This window comes from Chelonia mydas, chromosome 6 (assembly GCF_015237465.2).
Source record: "Chelonia mydas isolate rCheMyd1 chromosome 6, rCheMyd1.pri.v2, whole genome shotgun sequence".
NCBI lineage: Eukaryota > Metazoa > Chordata > Testudines > Cheloniidae > Chelonia > Chelonia mydas.
The window spans coordinates 18,802,539-18,820,468 of record NC_051246.2 but is presented as its reverse complement, the minus strand read 5'-3'; the positions used below and the strand labels follow the sequence as shown (position 1 = coordinate 18,820,468).

At 51.6% G+C, this 17,930-nt stretch overlaps 1 protein-coding gene across 7 annotated transcripts in view; it reads left to right on the top strand.

The window, feature by feature from the left end:
- Positions 1-17,930, top strand: part of SYT7 (synaptotagmin 7) — a 169,429-nt gene that overhangs the window by 142,258 nt on the left and 9,241 nt on the right. For all 7 annotated transcript variants that reach the window (XM_037899444.2, XM_037899448.2, XM_037899443.2 and 4 more), the window contains 4 exons: positions 2,545-2,815; positions 3,925-4,094; positions 4,894-5,008; positions 5,488-5,687. In XM_037899444.2, the coding sequence (XP_037755372.1) occupies positions 2,545-2,815; positions 3,925-4,094; positions 4,894-5,008; positions 5,488-5,687 (756 nt within the window). The remainder of the gene's footprint in view (positions 1-2,544; positions 2,816-3,924; positions 4,095-4,893; positions 5,009-5,487; positions 5,688-17,930) is intronic.

The following is a 17,930-nucleotide window of genomic DNA, read 5'->3' as shown; positions in this document are numbered from 1 at the left end:
TGCTGCTGGCTGGCAGGTTCAGTCCTTTATCTCAGATGGTATAACTGGCTCTGTGGATGAGGGGAAAGCAGTGGACGTGTTGTTCCTTGACTTTAGCAAAGCTTTTGACACGGTCTCCCACAGTATTCTTGCCAGCAAGTTAAAGAAGTATGGGCTGGATGAATGGACGATAAGGTGGATAGAAAGCTGGCTAGATTGTCGGGCTCAACAGGTAGGGATCAATGGCTCCATGTCTAGTTGGCAGCCATTATCAAGCAGAGTGCCCCAAGGGTCGGTCCTCGGGCCGGTTTTGTTCAATATCTTCATTAATGATCTGGAGGGTGGTGTGGATTGCACCCTCAGCAAGTTTGCAGATGACACTAAACTGGGAGGAGAGAGAGATACACTGGAGGGTAGGGATAGGATCCAGAGGGCCCTAGACAAATTAGAGGATTGGGCCAAAAGAAATCTGATGAGGTTCAACAAGGACAAGTGCAGAGTCCTGCACTTAGGACGGAAGAATCCAATGCACCGCTACAGAGCAGGGACCGAATGGCTCAGCAGCAGTTCTGCAGAAAAGGACCTAGGGGTTACAGTGGACGAGAAGCTGGATATGAGTCAACAGTGTGCCCTTATTGCCAAGAAGGCCAATGGCATTTTGGGATGTATAAGTAGGGGCATTGCCAGCAGATCGACGGACATGATCGTTCCCCTCTATTCGACATTGGTGAGGCTTCATCTGGAGTACTGTGTCCAGTTTCGGGCCCCACACTACAAGAAGGATGTGGAAAAATTGGAAAACATCCAGCGGAGGGCAACAAAAATTATTAGGGGACTGGAACACATGACTTATGAGGAGAGGCTGAGGGAACTGGGATTGTTTAGTCTGTGGAAGAGAAGAATGAGGGGGGATTTGATAGCTGCTTTCAACTACCTGAAAGGGGGTTCCAAAGAGGATGGATCTAGGCTGTTCTCAGTGGTAGCAGATGACAGAACGAGGAGTAATGGTCTCAAGTTGCAGTGGAGGAGGTTTCGGTTGGATATTAGGAAAAACTTTTTCACTAAGAGGGTGGTGAAACACTGGAATGCATTACCTAAGGAGGTGGTGGAATCTCCTTCCTTAGAAGTTTTTAAGGTCAGGCTTGACAAAGCCCTGGCTGGGATGATTTAGTTGGGGATTGGTCCTGCTTTGAGCAGGGGGTTGGACTAGATGACCTCCTGAGGTCCCTTCCAACCCTGATATTCTATGGTAGAAGCCTGTGCTTTTTGTCCAGACAGTCCTGGGTTCAAACCAACTGGCAGCCTGCAGAGACTCATTTGCTGTGTTGATGCAGCACCTGTCCCCAGCAGGCCCTGCCTGCCCACAGCTCTGTGCCAGTTCTTCCCCAGCCTGAGCAGACGCACCTCTGCTGGGTCCCAAGCTGAGAGGGTCAGTCGGGAGGTGACAGCAGGGGAGACAGGCTATGCAGCTAGTTGGCTGTCAGAAGCTCCTTCTCTGTCGCAAGCAGTGTGATGGGGCCTGTGCATAGCGTTTCCTGGGCTCCCGTGCCAGCTGCAGGCTGGCCTCACATTCCGGGGGGGGTGGTCTACCAGTCTCCAGGCCCCCCGTCCCAGTAGGCTAGCACACATGCTGGGTGGGTGGCCATCTCAGCCAGCTCTTGTGCCTGAGCCATGCATGGCAGCACTTGCCCTCTCTCAGGCAACGGTGGGATTTTGTCCACTGTTCTTTGAGGACACTGAGCTGGACGCTGGTATGAAATACTAGCCCAGCTCTGCAGAGCTGTCCAGACACACAGAGGGCTCCAGAAGAAACTCACCTCCCTTTCTGACCATAGACACCTTCTCTACTCCCAGACCAGAACCTGGCCCCACCAAAGCCCAGGGCGTTTTGCTGATTATGAGGAAGCAGGTTGATAATCGGCAGAGCCTTGCCTCGGAGAGCTTGACGCTGCATGCTTCGTTCTCACCGACTGCACCTCTCACCCACCCCTAGTGGTTGAGCTACAGGACCAGCTCCGCCATTTGGAAACAGCAGCTGCCGCCTAAGAAACCTCTTTATGGGGAACAGCCCCAGAGGTGCACCCAGCCCATGCTGTGTTTCGCGTTACACTCACATCACAGCTGCAGATCGGCCCTGGCTATTTAAGCAATATTGTACCATTCCTCAGAGGCAGATGGAAATCAGCCTCATCCACCCAGTAGCTGAGCTACCCATCCCACTGCTGTGATCTCCCCTCCCCAGGAGCCTCCAACCCCCCTTCCTCACTGCAGATTTACAGTCTGCCCCGACTAGAGATGCCTCTTGGGTCTGTAGAGTCCCGAGCTACCTGATGGGGAGAAATCAGGCCAGTCTCCTCCTCTGGTCCCATCTTGGGCAAGAAGGGGGAGAGAGGGGGCGGGGCGAAGGGCAGCTATAGAAGGAGGTGCTCAAAGACTGAACATAAATCATAGATAAGCGGGTAAAGTGACAGGTAGATAGACAGATCTCTGGGTTTCTCCCTGGCAATTGTGCTCACCCCATGCTGAGTTCTCCAGGATGACTCTCCATTCTCTGTCCCCACTCAGCTCTCCCCAGGCTCTGAGGATGACGAGGGACATGACAGCTCCAGCAGGGAGAACCTAGGCCGAATCCAATTCAGCGTCGGCTACAACTTCCAGGAATCCACCCTGACTGTCAAGATCATGAAGGCTCAGGAGCTGCCAGCCAAGGACTTCAGCGGCACCAGTGACCCTTTTGTCAAGATCTACCTGCTGCCTGATAAAAAGAACAAGCTGGAGACCAAAGTGAAGAGGAAGAACTTGAACCCGCACTGGAATGAGACCTTCCTCTTTGAAGGTAGGCGGCAGGAGCCAGCAGACAGGGCGTGAGCCAGGAGCGAGTCCCAGCTCAGCCATTGACCCCCGGCTAACCCTGGGAAGTCACTGCCTCTCCCCTGTGCCTCTGGGCCCTGTCTTTAGCATGGGGTTAGCACTTCGTGCCTCCCAGCGCTCAGATACTGTGGTGACGAGGGCCATATGAACACCTAGAGAGACAGAAAGTGAGTCCAAGTCCCTGTAGGAAGCAGGATTTGCCAGACTGGAGCCCAAAGTCAGCCATCTAGAGCAGCAGTGTGCCTGCTCCTGCCAGGCTGATCTCTCCACACGACTGTTCTCTCCACCATGCTGGATGGCACCGTGGCCAGTCAGCACCAGTACACCCTTTCCTACCTCCCCAAATTGAGCCACTGGCCTGTCTGGCCAAACGTCCTGCCTCCTGGTCCTTCCAGCATCGGATTCTGTGACCTACCCCCACAGCCACCCCAATGGACAATCAGCTCTGTGATCCCCTCTCCAGCCTCCCCGAATTGAACCACTGGTCACACTAGTCGTATGTCCCACCTTGTGTGCCACATCTCTGGCCTATCTGGTCCACTATCTCCGCTTCTGCTAAACCATATCAGACTGTCCCGCCTCCTGCCCGATCAGACCACACCCTTGGGATCTGACCTCCTGCCGTATCAGATCACACCATTGATCTGCGTCCAACCTCTGGTGAACAGTCAATACCTGATCACTCACAGAAACACCTCCACAGACAGTTGCGATGCACCCAGCCAATTGTGGAAGATGTTTGTGAAGGGTGGGATTCCTTCCTGACCCTGGCTGTGGCCAGCTGGTGTCATGAAGCATGAGGGTTGATTACTCGTAACCACAGATATTAGTAGAGGCCATAAAATTACTGAAAAGTGTGTCTCCCTCCAACCAGTGCCCCTTCTCCACTGACTGTTTGATCCCAGCAACATGCACCAGCCAGAACGGGCTAGAGAGATGCATGCCAGGGATGGTCTCTTTTGCATGAATGCCACCTGGGTTTAAGTAGGTGTATGGATCTGGAATGGCTCTGCCAGACTTGGCCGTGTTGCCACGTTTCTGGGTAGCCACCTCCCGCTCTGGTCTCCTTGACAGGTTTCCCATATGAGAAGGTGGTGCAGCGGGTGCTGTATCTCCAGGTTCTGGACTATGACCGCTTCAGTCGCAATGACCCCATCGGAGAGGTATCCATTCCACTCAACAAGTTGGACCTGACCCAGATGCAGACATTCTGGAAGGAGCTGAAACCCTGCAGCGATGGGAGCGTAAGGCCTTTGCTTTGTGTTCAGAGAGAGGCTTAGCCAGTGTGTAATGCCCTGGCTTAGTGTACGTGGCTAATAGCTGGCCTCAGTGACTATAATAGCCTAGTGCTCCCAGAGGACATCCTGGAGCTGCCACAGCAAGGGTCCCAGAGAGGACATCCCCGAACCCCCATCACTGTGAGATACCCTGAGGGATCTACCACTATCCCAGCAACACTCCTGGAGGCTGGGATGAGAGCCATGTCTCCGGCCTGTGCTATGCTGGAGGTCAGACACAATGAGCAGAGTGGTTCCTTCTGGCCTTAAAATCTATGAATCAGTGATGGACCCATGAATCTGGTACCGGTAAAAAGGGGAAGTATTGACAGCCCTGGGGACTGCATCTTCTCTTTATTCAGAATCCGAAGGCCTACGGGTCTTACCCCCTGTCAGCTGAGAAGGGGTTTAAGGCCTTGTGCATCCTGTAGGAGACACTCTACTGGCAGAAAACAGTTCTCGGCCGTGGTTTAGAGCCAACTGCAAACACGTGGGCTGGCACCAGCTGTGGGATACTTTCACTGATCCATGTGGATGTGAATTTGTTTCCAATAACGGTGCTAGCTGAAGCCATGCTACAGATTCCTTCCCAGCCCTAGACAGCCAGCTTCTTCGTATGTGGTGGAGAAGCAAAGCATGTTACAGCCATAAATATGTTTGAAGGTGGTTTCTGTGGGGACAGGGCCGCCGAGGTGCTCTGGTTGAGCTAGGCTAGCTGGTGTCCCAGGGAGTTCTGCCAGTCTATAACAACCTCTCCTCTCTGCAGGGAAGTCGGGGAGAACTCCTCCTGTCCCTTTGCTACAACCCTTCCGGTAACTCCATCATTGTGAATATCATCAAAGCACGGAATCTGAAAGCCATGGACATCGGGGGGACTTCAGGTACTGGCAATCAGGGCCATTCTTCTGTACTGAGCCAGGGGCACTGGCAGGGGCCATTCGCCACAGCGTAGTAAGGTGCAGGGTAACTGCAATCTATTCTTCCTCACCTTGGGGCCCCTCTGCCTCTCCTCGGGGAGGAACTTGTCCGGAGTTCCTCTGTCCCATACCAGGGAGAGAGTCCTCCTTTGTCTTCCACAGGGAACGGTCAACTCTGAGTCTCTTTTGTCCCACAGTGGGAGAAACTCAAGAGTCCCCCTGACCTGTTTCAGCTCCCTAATACGTCCTGCAGCGAAAAGGGGAGCTGCCCCACAGATCCCTCTCTCCTGCACTGAACAGGAGGCTGCAGGCCACCAGCTGAAAGAGAGGGCCCTGGCATGAGAGGCAGGAAACCTGAGGACAGGCCATGTTAAGGAGCAGAAGCGGGAGGAGCCCTGCCCTGGCCTAAGAGCGCTGTGTCTGACCTCTCCTCTCCATGGCAGACCCCTACGTCAAGGTGTGGCTGATGTACAAGGACAAGAGGGTGGAGAAGAAGAAGACGGTGGTAATGAAGCGGTGCCTGAACCCAGTCTTCAACGAGTCCTTCATCTTCGACATCCCCACCGAGAAGCTGCGAGAGACGACCATCATCATCACCGTCATGGACAAGGACAGGCTGAGCCGGAACGATGTCATTGGCAAGGTGTGTCCCCCCCCAGACAGCCCCAGGGCCGCAGCTCTCCTGGGATTGCGTGATGGGGGAGCAGGTCACAGGGGTGGCGGGAAAGTGGGTTCTGTCAGCACAGAGGGGAAAGGGCTATGGGAGGCCAAGGCGGGACCTTCACTAGCATCCCAGCGCAGCGCTCAGAGGGGCACACCACGGATATTTTGTATTCCCACCTCTGGGACAGGGAGAGGGCTTGAACACTTCCATTTAAAATGCCTGTTCCAGCACACAGCATTGCCATAGGCCACAGCCTCACAGCATTGCCATAGGCCGTATGCACAGGTGCCACACGTGCATGTAGGCCGTGGACATGCACTAAGGGCTTCGGCCACCAGCACATACCACTGGCAGAGGCCATAAGGGCAGCTGATCCACACATGTCACAGATATAGATAATGGGCACTGTCAGCATTGGGAGGCTGTGTCAGGTGGGGTCCGGCTGGGGTCTGTTCTGGCTCCAGCACTGGCCAGTGTTTTCACTAAGGACTCACGGAGTGGAGGAGAGACACAGCCAAAGCAAAGAGGGCTCGCAGGAGCCTGGGGCACACTGTTAACCCCTGCTGGGCCACACGGGGATGGTAATGCTTCACAGAGAGGGGCTTTGTCCCCCTGACTGCTCCCAAGTTAGCTCTTGCCAAGTGCATTCAGTCACCCGCCAGTACAAGGCTGCTAGGTCACTGAAGGGGCTGGAACTGTCCAGGGAGGTGTAAGAAGAGATGCATGCATGGTAGGGGCAGGGGAGGGTAATGGCTTGGCTGTTGTGATGTTGACAAGGAGCTATCGAGCATAGTAGGCCGGACACACGCCAGCGGTGGGACTCAGTCCCAAAGGAGGTGATATTCCAGGCACTCCATTGTGGACATACAAAAATGCATACGCAGCTGCATGCCTAGTCTGTCCACGCAGTTAACCAGGACTGTGTGCGCAAACGGCTGGCTGTATGTTAACCCCTCTTCCGCCCCACGTACACATACAGCTGCCTGACTCTGACCCCACAAGGGTGTAGCAATAGCCTGCTCAAATTAGGCTTGCAGTGGCAATTGTGCCCCTCAGGGCTTTGACCCAGCTGGATTGTGTTAGCAGGAAGAGCCAGGACCAACAAGAGACAGCGTTATTTCCTCCCTATCTTTAATGTCACACGATCCCGATCCACCCAATCCTACGCCAGCACTGACTCCTCTCGCAATGGAGCCGCTCTGCAAGTTCACACTCAGCTGCTGTTCCTCCCTGGGTCTTTCCCAGCCTCATTGCTCTGTAGATAACTGGTCCCTTCCCACATTTGTCTCTGTTCCACTTCTTCCTCTGCCAAGGCGGATGGCCTCACATGGCATTACTGAACCTCAGGCACCCGCAGCGCTGATCTCCCCAGCTCCCTTTGCTGCTGGCTTCCCCTTCTCCTGCATTTGCTATGGCTGATTTGGGCATCAGAGGCAAAGCTCGTGAATTTCCCCTTCCCCTAGCCTGTCAAGGAGAACATTAAGTGATGGGAATCCTAGCACTGACTCCTGAGGTTCCCTCCCTTGATATTGCTCCCTGCTCAGAGGTCTCCCCCTTAACAGTTACTCTCTGCTCCCTGTTCATCAGCCAGCTGCTAATACAAGCAACAATCATTTGATCTACTGGGCCTTTTTCCAATGCCTGTGTCTTTTAGGTGGCTCTGCAAGGCATTTCTGGGGTTTGGCGATCCATTTTGCACCTTCCACAGGGATCACAGTGTCGCACAACACCACAGCCAACAGAGCCAATTGGGGAATCCCACAAGCTCTCTGCAGAGTTCACTGCAAACACCCCAAATATTGTGCCCCAGCAACATGGCGGCTCAGAGCCCCTCTGCCCTGCGCTAGCTTGAGGCGAAGAAAAGGGAATTCTACAGACCATTGGAACTGGTGCCACCAAAGCAACATAGCCCCAGGCAAGGAGAGAGGGCAACTGTCCATTCGTAAGAAGGGACGTTAATGCCAACCATGTCTTGGGAGTATAACGGGGAAGTCAGGAAGTGCCTTAAACAGAAATAAGAGACTCGTGAACTCATCTCTCAGCACACAGAGGAGTCCCTCACACAGAGGGCATAATGTGGAAATGATGGTGCTGTAGGGGAGGAAAACTCATCAACAATACCCTGTCTAGAGTGTCAAGCTCATGGTGCTCAAGCCAGAAAGTGCCCCATGCCTCCATTGCCACCTAGAGAATTCTGGACTGTGAAGATCCTGGAATCAGGTGAAGCCTACAGGGATCGGGAATTGATTTACTGTGAGAAACTATGCATAAGTCAGGGAATCGCTATAACATGGCCAGGACCATCTTCAGGGCACGTGGGGATAGGGAGCCAAATGTCGGAAACAGGAGCAACATCTCAGCTTTGTCCATAAAAAAATGTTGATGTATCCAGTTAGGGAAACGGAGCCACATCCATCGCTAGGATAATCAGGCGCAGCTCCACTGGGATCAATGGATTACACCCATGGGGAATTTGGCATCTTCCCGCGTGAGCAAAATGGCATGGAAAGGGAAGCCAGGTCCACCACCCAGATCACTGGGATGGAAATCTGGCCATTGTCCACGTAAGAGGTGAAGCACAAAAGCCTATAGCTTTGTGACAGCACTGAGTGGATGTAGGTACAAGAAAGCCACAAGACAGCAGAATAGAATTCCGTGGTTCTCATGGCCGCTGGGAGACCAGAGAAGTTCCAGACTCCTATCGAGCAATGTGTGTGATACTGATTCGGACAGTGGAGAGTGAGCCCCAGGGGTTGGGTTCAGATAGATACCTAACATTTTTTAAGCTTGTGCAGATGTCTCTCAGCCTCTTCTCCAGAAATTCGCAGCGTGCAGACACGACTGGTACCAGTCCAGTGCATTCCCAGTGTTGCTCCGCTAATCATCTAGGTGAGGCAGTAGCATCCAACTATCCACAATATCCACATCTGCCCATAGATCTAATAACACCATCAAGGACAGCTCTGTGTTTGCAAAGTGGTGAGTAAATCATCCCTGACGCTAGCAAGGGGATTCTTGGTGCTGTGTCCCCGACTGAATCTGGGCAGCTATTTCATTGCTGAACAGGACTGTCTAGATATTCCTCCAGCTCTGTTACCACTACTGAGTCCAGAATCTTGTCCACAAGTGTCTTGTTAGACACCAGTCTGTCCTTCCCAGTGCAGTTAGGATTTCACTGGCAGAAGAGTCACCACTTCCTTTACACCAACTTGAGAACAGCTGCCTCGAACGAGGACAGCTGAGCTGCATCGGGACAGCGTGTCTCACCACTCTCAGATGCTCCAGAAGGAACACTGCTGGGCAAGGAATCACCCTTCAGCTAGCAGCACGGAGCCCAGCTATCGCACTGTGCAGCTCCAACTGTAAAGATGGCCCGAAAGTCCATGGGCAAGCCGAGGTGATTGAGAGGCCAACCCCTAGTAATAAGTGACCACGTGGGGGAGCTCAGGTCAAGTGGTCTGTCTAAAGTCTTCTTCTCCCTGAGCCAGAAGAGGCTGCTCACCTTCCCCCTCCACCCCAGTTAACTATTTAAATGTTCATGTGAGGTTAGTGCTGGTGAAAGATGCTAGATTGACAGCCCTGGAGTGGGACATCTTTTGTTAATCCCCAGCATGCACAGTATGAGCAAGGCCCATCGCTGTCATCATCATCAAGGCAAATCCCAAAGGAATATCGCTTCCTTGCAGATTGGGCACCACCCAGACAGATCTCTAGCTAGGTCCTTAAGGCGGTCAGGCTGGATAGTCAGTCTGTGTCCATCATCGGCAGTCCTATTGCACTACTGAAGCGCTTGGTACCCATGACCTTGCCAGTTGTGTAGCAGCATTCCTTGATACACACACTTCATAATTCATTGATCTTCCCTCCTGATGATATGTCTGCACTTAGAAAGCCACCGAACCCAAACCTGTGCTGATGGGAGGCAGTTTCTGGGTTCAGCTATGAATATCCTCATTGCTGACCTTGTCCTGCCACTTGATATGGAATAGCTGACAAAAACAGTGCTGTCCCTCATCTCTGACCTGGAAAGATCACCTTTATGGAAGGGTGGGAGTTCATGGTCCTTGCCACATTCAAGCCTCAAGCTCTCTTTTGAGACTGCCGTCAAGAGGGTATTGATTGGTTTCATGACGTACATACATATCCACTGGGAAGTGGGCCAAGACCACTGAATTCATCCCACCCAAGCCACCAAACAGATGTCAGATGGGAACCTGCCTACCTAAATTCAAACCAGTGGCCTGGAGGCGAAAGGCCCCATAGCCCGGTAACCATTCACTGAGCCCCTCCCCCCGCCCCCCCCCCCCCCCCCCCCCCAGCCTTCCAGGTAACTCTATTAACTAAACAAAGGTTCATCCATCAATAAAAAAACAAGCTGAAACAACTTTCCTTGCAGTAGCCACACCTCAGTGTCTCGGTCTCCTCGCCTTTCCCACAGCCTCCTATTGCTCCGTCACCCTATGCGGATGAGAGCCCATCCCAAAAGCCATGTGACTTTCCAACATGTTTTCCTGGCCCTGGAACGGCCACAGAATATGAACACTAGTCATTCATTGCATACGCACGGGGGGAGCCTCCCAAAGAACTACTCCATACTACAGCCAATTCTAGAAGAAACCCCAGGTCCCAAAAGGCACCGGAATTCTGGGAAAGTTTGGATCTGGCACTAAACTCTGCAGCCAGCCCAGCCACAGTCTCAGCTCCGACTTGACATGATCCAAGAGTTGCTAATCCAGCCAACAACCGGAATACCAAGGAAATAAGCCATCCACTGTGTCTAATGGATCTCTCTGCCTAAGCTTTTCTGCTACACTTGTCTCTCCAGTGTACAGCAGAACCTGCTTTAGGGTGAACTTGAATCTAATGAAACTCTGTTTATAGGGAAATAAAATGAAAGGCTCAGTGCTCTGCAGTTCCAGGTAGAGCGTAATCTCCACCTACAACAAAGCTGTCCTGTGGAGGAAAAATATCTCATGCTGTGGGGAGTGATCCTGTGACTTTTACTCAGGAGAGTACATCCATTGGCTTTAATGGGGCTGCTTGTGTGAGTAACGGAGGCAAGATCGGGCCCAGTAAGATGGGATCTATACTTTGGATATAGCGCCTTCTGATCTTACAGCAAACACTCACTGCACATCTATTCCAAGGCTGAGTCGCCCTGAGTCCTAACCAAAGAACTAGTTAACAACCTTGAGTTAGACCCTCAGCAGGTGTAAATCAGCCAAGCTCCAAGGACCTCAGTGAAGCTACAGCCAATTTATACCAGCTGGGGATCTGGCCCATTGACTCAAGTGGAATGATGCTGATTTACGTCAGTTGGGGAAGGATCTAACCCATTGATTCCAATGGAGATACAGCCAGTTTACACCAGTTGGGGAGCTGGCCCCTTATTTGTAAAGACAAAATTACAGGCGGTACTTACAAAAAATAAATCTGTTGTAAATCTGATTTACACTAAGTATCTATAACTCTCCCCCCATTAGGGTAATGATGATACATTGACGTGGTAATCTCATTATTATTACTGCATGCTGCAGGGAGTCAATTATTCCCTCATGCCGGGCTGCAATAAAACAAACACCACGTCTATTACATTAAAAGCAGAACATCAAGGCGGCATTAAGAAGCTGAGAGTTTAAGCACAGTCAGGCCACAAAGTGAGAGGACGGCTGGTAGCGTTGGCTTGGGCCTCAGCCGCGGCTGTGTGTTCAATTCTTGACTCCGCTGTAGCCCCCTGTGTGACTAAGGGCCGGTCACCTCACCTCTCTGGCCCTCAGTTCTCCATGTGTCCGAGGGGGGGATGATCCTTCCCTTCTCCCGCCCTTTGTCTGTTTAGGGTGTAAGGTCTGTGGGGCACGGGCAGCCTCTCACTAAGTGTGTGTGCAGCACCTAGCGCAGCTTGACTGGAGCCTCAGGTGCTACCGTGATAGTGATACAAGTAGACAGCCCAAACTCTGTTCCCCTTTGTACCAATGCAACCCATCGACCACCAGTGAGGATACACATGCGTCACCAAGGCTGGATTCTGGTCCAAGGTTTGCAGCAACATTAACTCAGCTACGTTGCAAACACAGCGTCATCATAGGTAGGATTTTCCAAAGCGCCTATGTGACTTAAGAGCCATTTGAACAACTAGCCTTCAATCACCCAAGACCCTCCCAGCCCCCTGCAGGGCTGCTTCATATCTGTGGGTATGTCTACAGTTTGAGCTGCGGCGTAATTCCTAGCTCAAATAAATATGCCCACACTAGCTCTGATGGAGCTAGTGTGCTAAAAACAGATCATTGGCATGGGGGGGCAAGCTGTGGGCGGGGCTAGCCGCAGCAAATATATACCTAGCATATCAGACAGGATCCTACTGGGGCAGCTAGCCCTTCCCACCACGCGTGCTTGCTGTGGCTACACTTCTATTTTTAGCATGCTAGTCAATCAGCACTAACGTGGGTATGACTCCTTAAGCTGGGAACTGCACTTCCCAGCTTCAGTGTTGACCCTCTTTTATGGAACAGGTGCCGCTATCCTATAAAATCGGGCAGGATTAGATTTGGTTATGCTACTCAAACCAGAAACACCAGGAGGCCAGAATGAGAGCGGGATGGGATTTTTCCGTGCCTCGATTTTTCATAACAAAAATGCCAATATGCTGAAATTGAAGCTGTTCACATATCAGGATTGGGGCCAACGCCTTTCCCAACTGGAAAAATGTCAAAGGAAGAAGTTTTGAAATTGTCGAAATGGTTCACGTCAACGTTTTCAAAACAACAAATTCCAGTGTTGTGGTGTGAAACGACTTTTGAAATGTAAGCTAATTAGTCTGAAAGAAAGGTTTTTTAAAAGTGGGAGAGAAGTCAAAATGGAAACCTGGTGTTTTGGTTGACCTGAAATGGGGAAACAATTGGTTTTTGGGTTCACAAATATTTTCGAGATTTTGACTTTTTGTCCTGATTCAAGACAGGAAAAAACATTTGGAACACTTGAAAAATATTCATGCCAGAACCCAGATGTAAACTGACCGGGAGAGATGAGAGCAGAGGAGGCTGCAGGCTATGTGGGGAGACTGCATGCTGAGAAAGCATGGAGATCATAACCTGTTAGGATTCTCATGTCTCATTCCCACTGTCCTCACTGGAAGAGGAGATGTCCATGGGACAGTCTCTGTCTTTTGGAAGTGCACTTGGCAATAGGGAGAAGCGGCCTCAGTGAAATCCACTGGCCTAACTGATTTCACTGCAGGCTCAGCAGTGGTTCTCTCCCATCCGTGCAGTGAGACCAGCAAGGAGAGCAGCATTTTCCTCCCGCATTTAACTACGCTGCTTCTCTTGCTTTAAATGGTGTCTCCCGCTGAGAAGGTTCAAACCCTTACAGTTCTCTGCAGGCCGTGCACATTACATTAACATTGCAGGGCTCCGTATTGACTCTTAAGGATTGTACAGCCAGCATGCCCAGCTCTTGGTTCAGGAGCTGATTTGTCTAGCTGCCGGCAGTGTTGCAAGCCCCACCTGGTATCTGGAGACCCAACAGGGGCCTGACTGCCTCCAGCATCATTCCAGGGACATTTGGCCAATGCGGGAGGCAGAATAGAATCCAGCTCGCTCTCCTGTAGCTGGGAGGGGAGCAAGGTCTCTTGATCCAAAGAAGCCATTTTCAGCAGTTTTTCTAACCATCGCCATCCTTGAGAGTCAGGGGGCCAGATCCCCTGCTGATGTAAATCAGCATCGCCTTGGTGAGCTCAGCACGGGCTACACTGATATACACCAGCTGAGTGTCTGACCCAGGATTGTTTAAAGGGGAAAAAAGAGGTTTTTTTCTCCTCTCTTCTAATTCAAAAATAGATGAACCAATTATGCACAAACTTTTCAGAAAAGCTTCCTAGACTTTGCTACAGTGACAGGCATGTAGATTAGATTAGATAGATTACACACAGTAGGTAGGTTGATGTGACACTTTTGGGGGTTACCCCAGGTGGCCAGGGTGAATCACTACCACCTGCATACAGCATAAGAGAGGCTTTTCTGTGCCCACCAGAAGAAAGCCTCCCAATTCTATAGGCAACCCAAGTGCTCTGATCCAGGCTCCGCAAGCCTGCTACTCTTCCCCTCTGCAGGCTAGCAGTTAGCACACCCCACCTGCCGGGTGTAGCATGCGGGTACTGGGTGGTGTTAGTGGCCTGTGGAATGGAGGAGGTCAGACTGGATGCCCTCCTGGGCCCTTCTGGCCTTCAACTCTACAACTCTATGACCTTGTTACACTCTCATGTCCAGTCTCTGGTCTTCCAGACACCTGCAGTGTACACCAATCTGCTGCCTCTGTGGAAGCCATGTATTCTGTCCTGCAGCAATCTCCTCCTGGCCTTGGTTATACTGAGGGCTGCCCCTCATCCCCCTCCCCTGTGGACATCTCGCTGTTCTCTGCTGCTAAGGGTGTGGAGATCTCACCTCCCACGTCAGCTGCCTCCCCCTCTGCAGGGTGTGTGTCTGGGAAACCCAGGGGGACACTCCCTCTTGCTGCAGGTCACAATATTAACAGCCCTAGGCAGTGAAATAATATCATTCCCCACTCGCACATCCACAGGTATATTCTGGAGAACCCCCGCCTTAAAGTTTCTTTTAAACCTTCCCCCACAAGCTCAGTGTGAGCGAAAGGTCCCATGGTTTCGGATTCCCCCAGGGCCAAGGGCTTTACCCTCTCTCCTGGGAGCACATCAGACTCCTTAATCATATCCTCCTTGACAAGTGGGTCATGGACCCCTGTGTCCCTCCAGCCTCGGCACATTCTGCTGTTTACCTTGGCATCTTTGTCCACCTCCAGTAGGTCAAACTGGACAAAATTAACTGGGACCTTCTCATGGACCCTGGGGGGCTCTGGACCGGGGATTCCTTAAACTGCCCCGTTCAGGGTTGGCGTTGGGATTCCACGTAGGAAGCACATTGCTTCCTCATGCATTCACTAGACTCAAACAGGTAACAGCTTCTGGGACCATCCCACTGGACTGGGAACCTGTTATTGGTGTTGCCAGGAGGGGACCATTTCTGGGGTGGTATGAATTTAGACCTACCTCTCCTGCCTTCTTCCCCAGGACAAATCAGGGACCCTCCTTTATGCCGGGACGTTGCCCATCCCTCTGTGGCATGCGCTCCACAAATGGTCTTGCACCTATAGATCAGCTCCGTCTTTTACAGTCATTGGGGTTTTATCCCACACTGCAGCCCTTACTTCATCAGTGCTGCAGGCATCAAAGAATGGCTCGTGAGCAAACATGTCGACCAGCTTTTCACAACCCTCTGCCCCTTTACCCCTTAGCCACTTGCTTAAATAATACCATTTTATAAACATAGTTCCCGTGACTCATCTGATCATGTTTGCTGAGGTTTCTAAACTGTAGGCGATATACCTCGGGGGATTTGAAACATTTTCAATAGTTTCCTTGCACCGATCATAAACCAGAGCCTCCCACAGATCCATATAATTAAACACGTGTAAGGCTTTATCAGAGAGTTTGAGAAGCAAGACAATCATTTTTGTGCACCAGGAATCTGGTGTACTCTGTGAATCCTCTCAAAGGTAATCAGATGCTCCTCTATGGACTGCCTGTCCCTGCAGCTTGGGCATCGCTTCTCATAGCTGGTTGATCCCTGGGGGGCGGGGCACTACCCCTGGACTGAGGGCTCTTATTTTGTAATTCCAGCACTCTAAGCTTTTGCTCACCTGTGTTCCTGCTTTCAGCACCATCAGTCTCCAATGGGCAGCTTCCTGGACTGCTTTCTCTCTCTTGCAGCCTCTCTCCTCCATCCACCTCTGGTGCTCTCATTCCTTTTCCAATTTCACCAACTCCGATCTGGTCATCTGGGATGAAGTGGTAATATTCTTAATGGTTTGTCAAAATACTCTGTGTGTGCCTCAGTTTCCCCCATGTGTTACTTAAGTGTCTACTTCTAGGTGGTGGGACAAGGGTGTGTAATCATTACAGAGACCCCCAGGTGTGACTGCCTGGGCTCAGACAATGGCCAACACTCAGTATGCTGGCAGCTGATTGCCGGGGCCCATCCTCTGCAAGAGCAAGCCAGAGATGCTGGAGAACAAAGCGCCGGGTGGAGGCCAGGTGACCCGTTTGCCCAGGAAAGAGACAAAGGCCGGAGGAGGGGCAAACTGGGTGTGACAGAGGCTGGGCTGCTGGAAGCTGGTTAGTCTGTGGCTGGGGGATTGAAGAGGGGAAAGCTCTGGGCTTGGGATTACCCTCTGCCCTCCAGGATGGACTTTGCTGAAAGTTCCTAATTTCTGTGCTAACAAACTGTGTTCTACGCTGTGTTCCCGACGACAAATAAGCCCTTCTGTTTTCTACTGCTGACTGCAGAGTGGGGATGCACGGCCCCTTTTGGAGCGTATAAGGCTTCCCCAGGTGTCCCATCCAGGTGGACTCACTGCGGGAAGCTCACGGTGTGAACAGGGGCACTGAACGCTCCGAGGTCAGACCCAGGAGGCGCTGGAGCCAAGGAGGTGTGTCCTGGTGAGAATGTGCCCTCAGGCAAGACATGCTGCTCTAGAGCCTTGTCTGACTTCATTCAGAGCAGTTCCAGAGCACCCAGCCTGTGACTACATGACACCATCTCCAGCCGAAAGGCTGCTTTGTTGAGGGCTGTGCCAGGATGGCCCCTGTTGCTGGGAGTCGCACCCAGATCTGCATTCCCCACATTTTCATTCATTCCCAAGGGATCTAGCCGCTCTCCCTACAACTTGTTCCATGAGCATAAACCTCGTTCCCGCAGCGGCTGATCCACGTTGGGCACGCAGCTGCTCTGACTGCCGTGGAGTCCGTTTGCAATGTGTTTCATGGCCACTGTGCACTGGCCTTTGTTCTGTGGCCCTCTCCTGAAATAGACAGAAACCAACAAAATGTCTCCTTTTCTCTCCTGTCTCTAACCATATTACCTTCGAGCCTTTAGGATAGGTCTGTCAGTGTACGTTGTACATGCCTTGAGCCTGAACTTCTGCTGGCCCTTTTTCCTTCCCTTGTACAGCCACAGACATTTGTCTCAGTTCAGAATCGGGGCATTTCATTAACGTCAGCTCAGTCCTGATGGTCCCCTACTCACAGTTTTTCCTTGGCGTTCTTTTGTCCGTCTCAGTGCTCAAGCCTGCATCTGCTGCAGGCTGCAAACCCAGAGCTGGGCTGGGTCGATGGATGTCCGTTGTTCTCAGGGTTGATTGAGTCCGCTCTGGAGACCCATCCTGCCTCAGGCAACAAGTTTCACCTCCAATAGCTTTGGAACCCAATATTCTACAAGTGATATAACGCTACAATTGTTCCCCATACAGATAGGAGGCCAGGTGTCCAGTTTTGAACCAGGCATTTCTCTTTGTGGGCGGTTTGTCCCGCATCCAGTACTGAGACAAAACCGGATGTGGTTTTGGCCATTATCAGACGGAGGACACCATTTTGAAGAGTGCGCCACACCGCCCCTGCTGGTGTGACCTCGCGTGCACCCTCACGCCGGCAGGTGTGGGGTCACACCAGTGGGGTCAGGCCCATGCCATTCGCAAAATATCCAGTATTCAAGAAATGAATGAGTGGCCACCCTATGTACAAACATCCTGCAATAACCATGATAATTAGCTCATTCTTAGCTTTTAGAGTCCACAAGACCCCTTGGTTGAAATATCTGGAGGACAGTTGGACACAGATGTAATATACCTGCCTGGGCATGTCTGTGTCAAAAGGCACGTAGGTAGATCAAGTGTGGTACAGCAGGCAGGGCAAGAGAGAGAGAGACATTTCATTACTAAAGGAAATTTGTTGAGAAAGTTCCAAGCAACAGAGCAAAGAACTTGAAAGAAACTTGCAAAGGAAAATTGTCAAGTATGTTCCAGGCAACTGCAGCCCGAGGTTGAGAATAGATTGCCCTCCACAACCTCAACCACAGCTCTGCTGCTGGCAACATGATAATAACTTCTGATTGAATAATTACCAGTATATAGCATACCTTAAGTCAAGCTATGAAATCCTGTTACTTTGAGTGACAATCACAAGGCTCCATTAGTGCATCTGGAACACACGTCTCAGCTGTCAGCATGCAGGAGGGTTGACACGCACATTTTCAACGTGGCTGTATAGAAAATCGGCAGATAAAAATAACCCAGCCTGTGCGGAGGGGTTTTCACTCACTTGCATTGCCTTGTAGCTAATTCTGACGCCTCCATCAAATTTGCTTGGCAGAGGAGGGATGC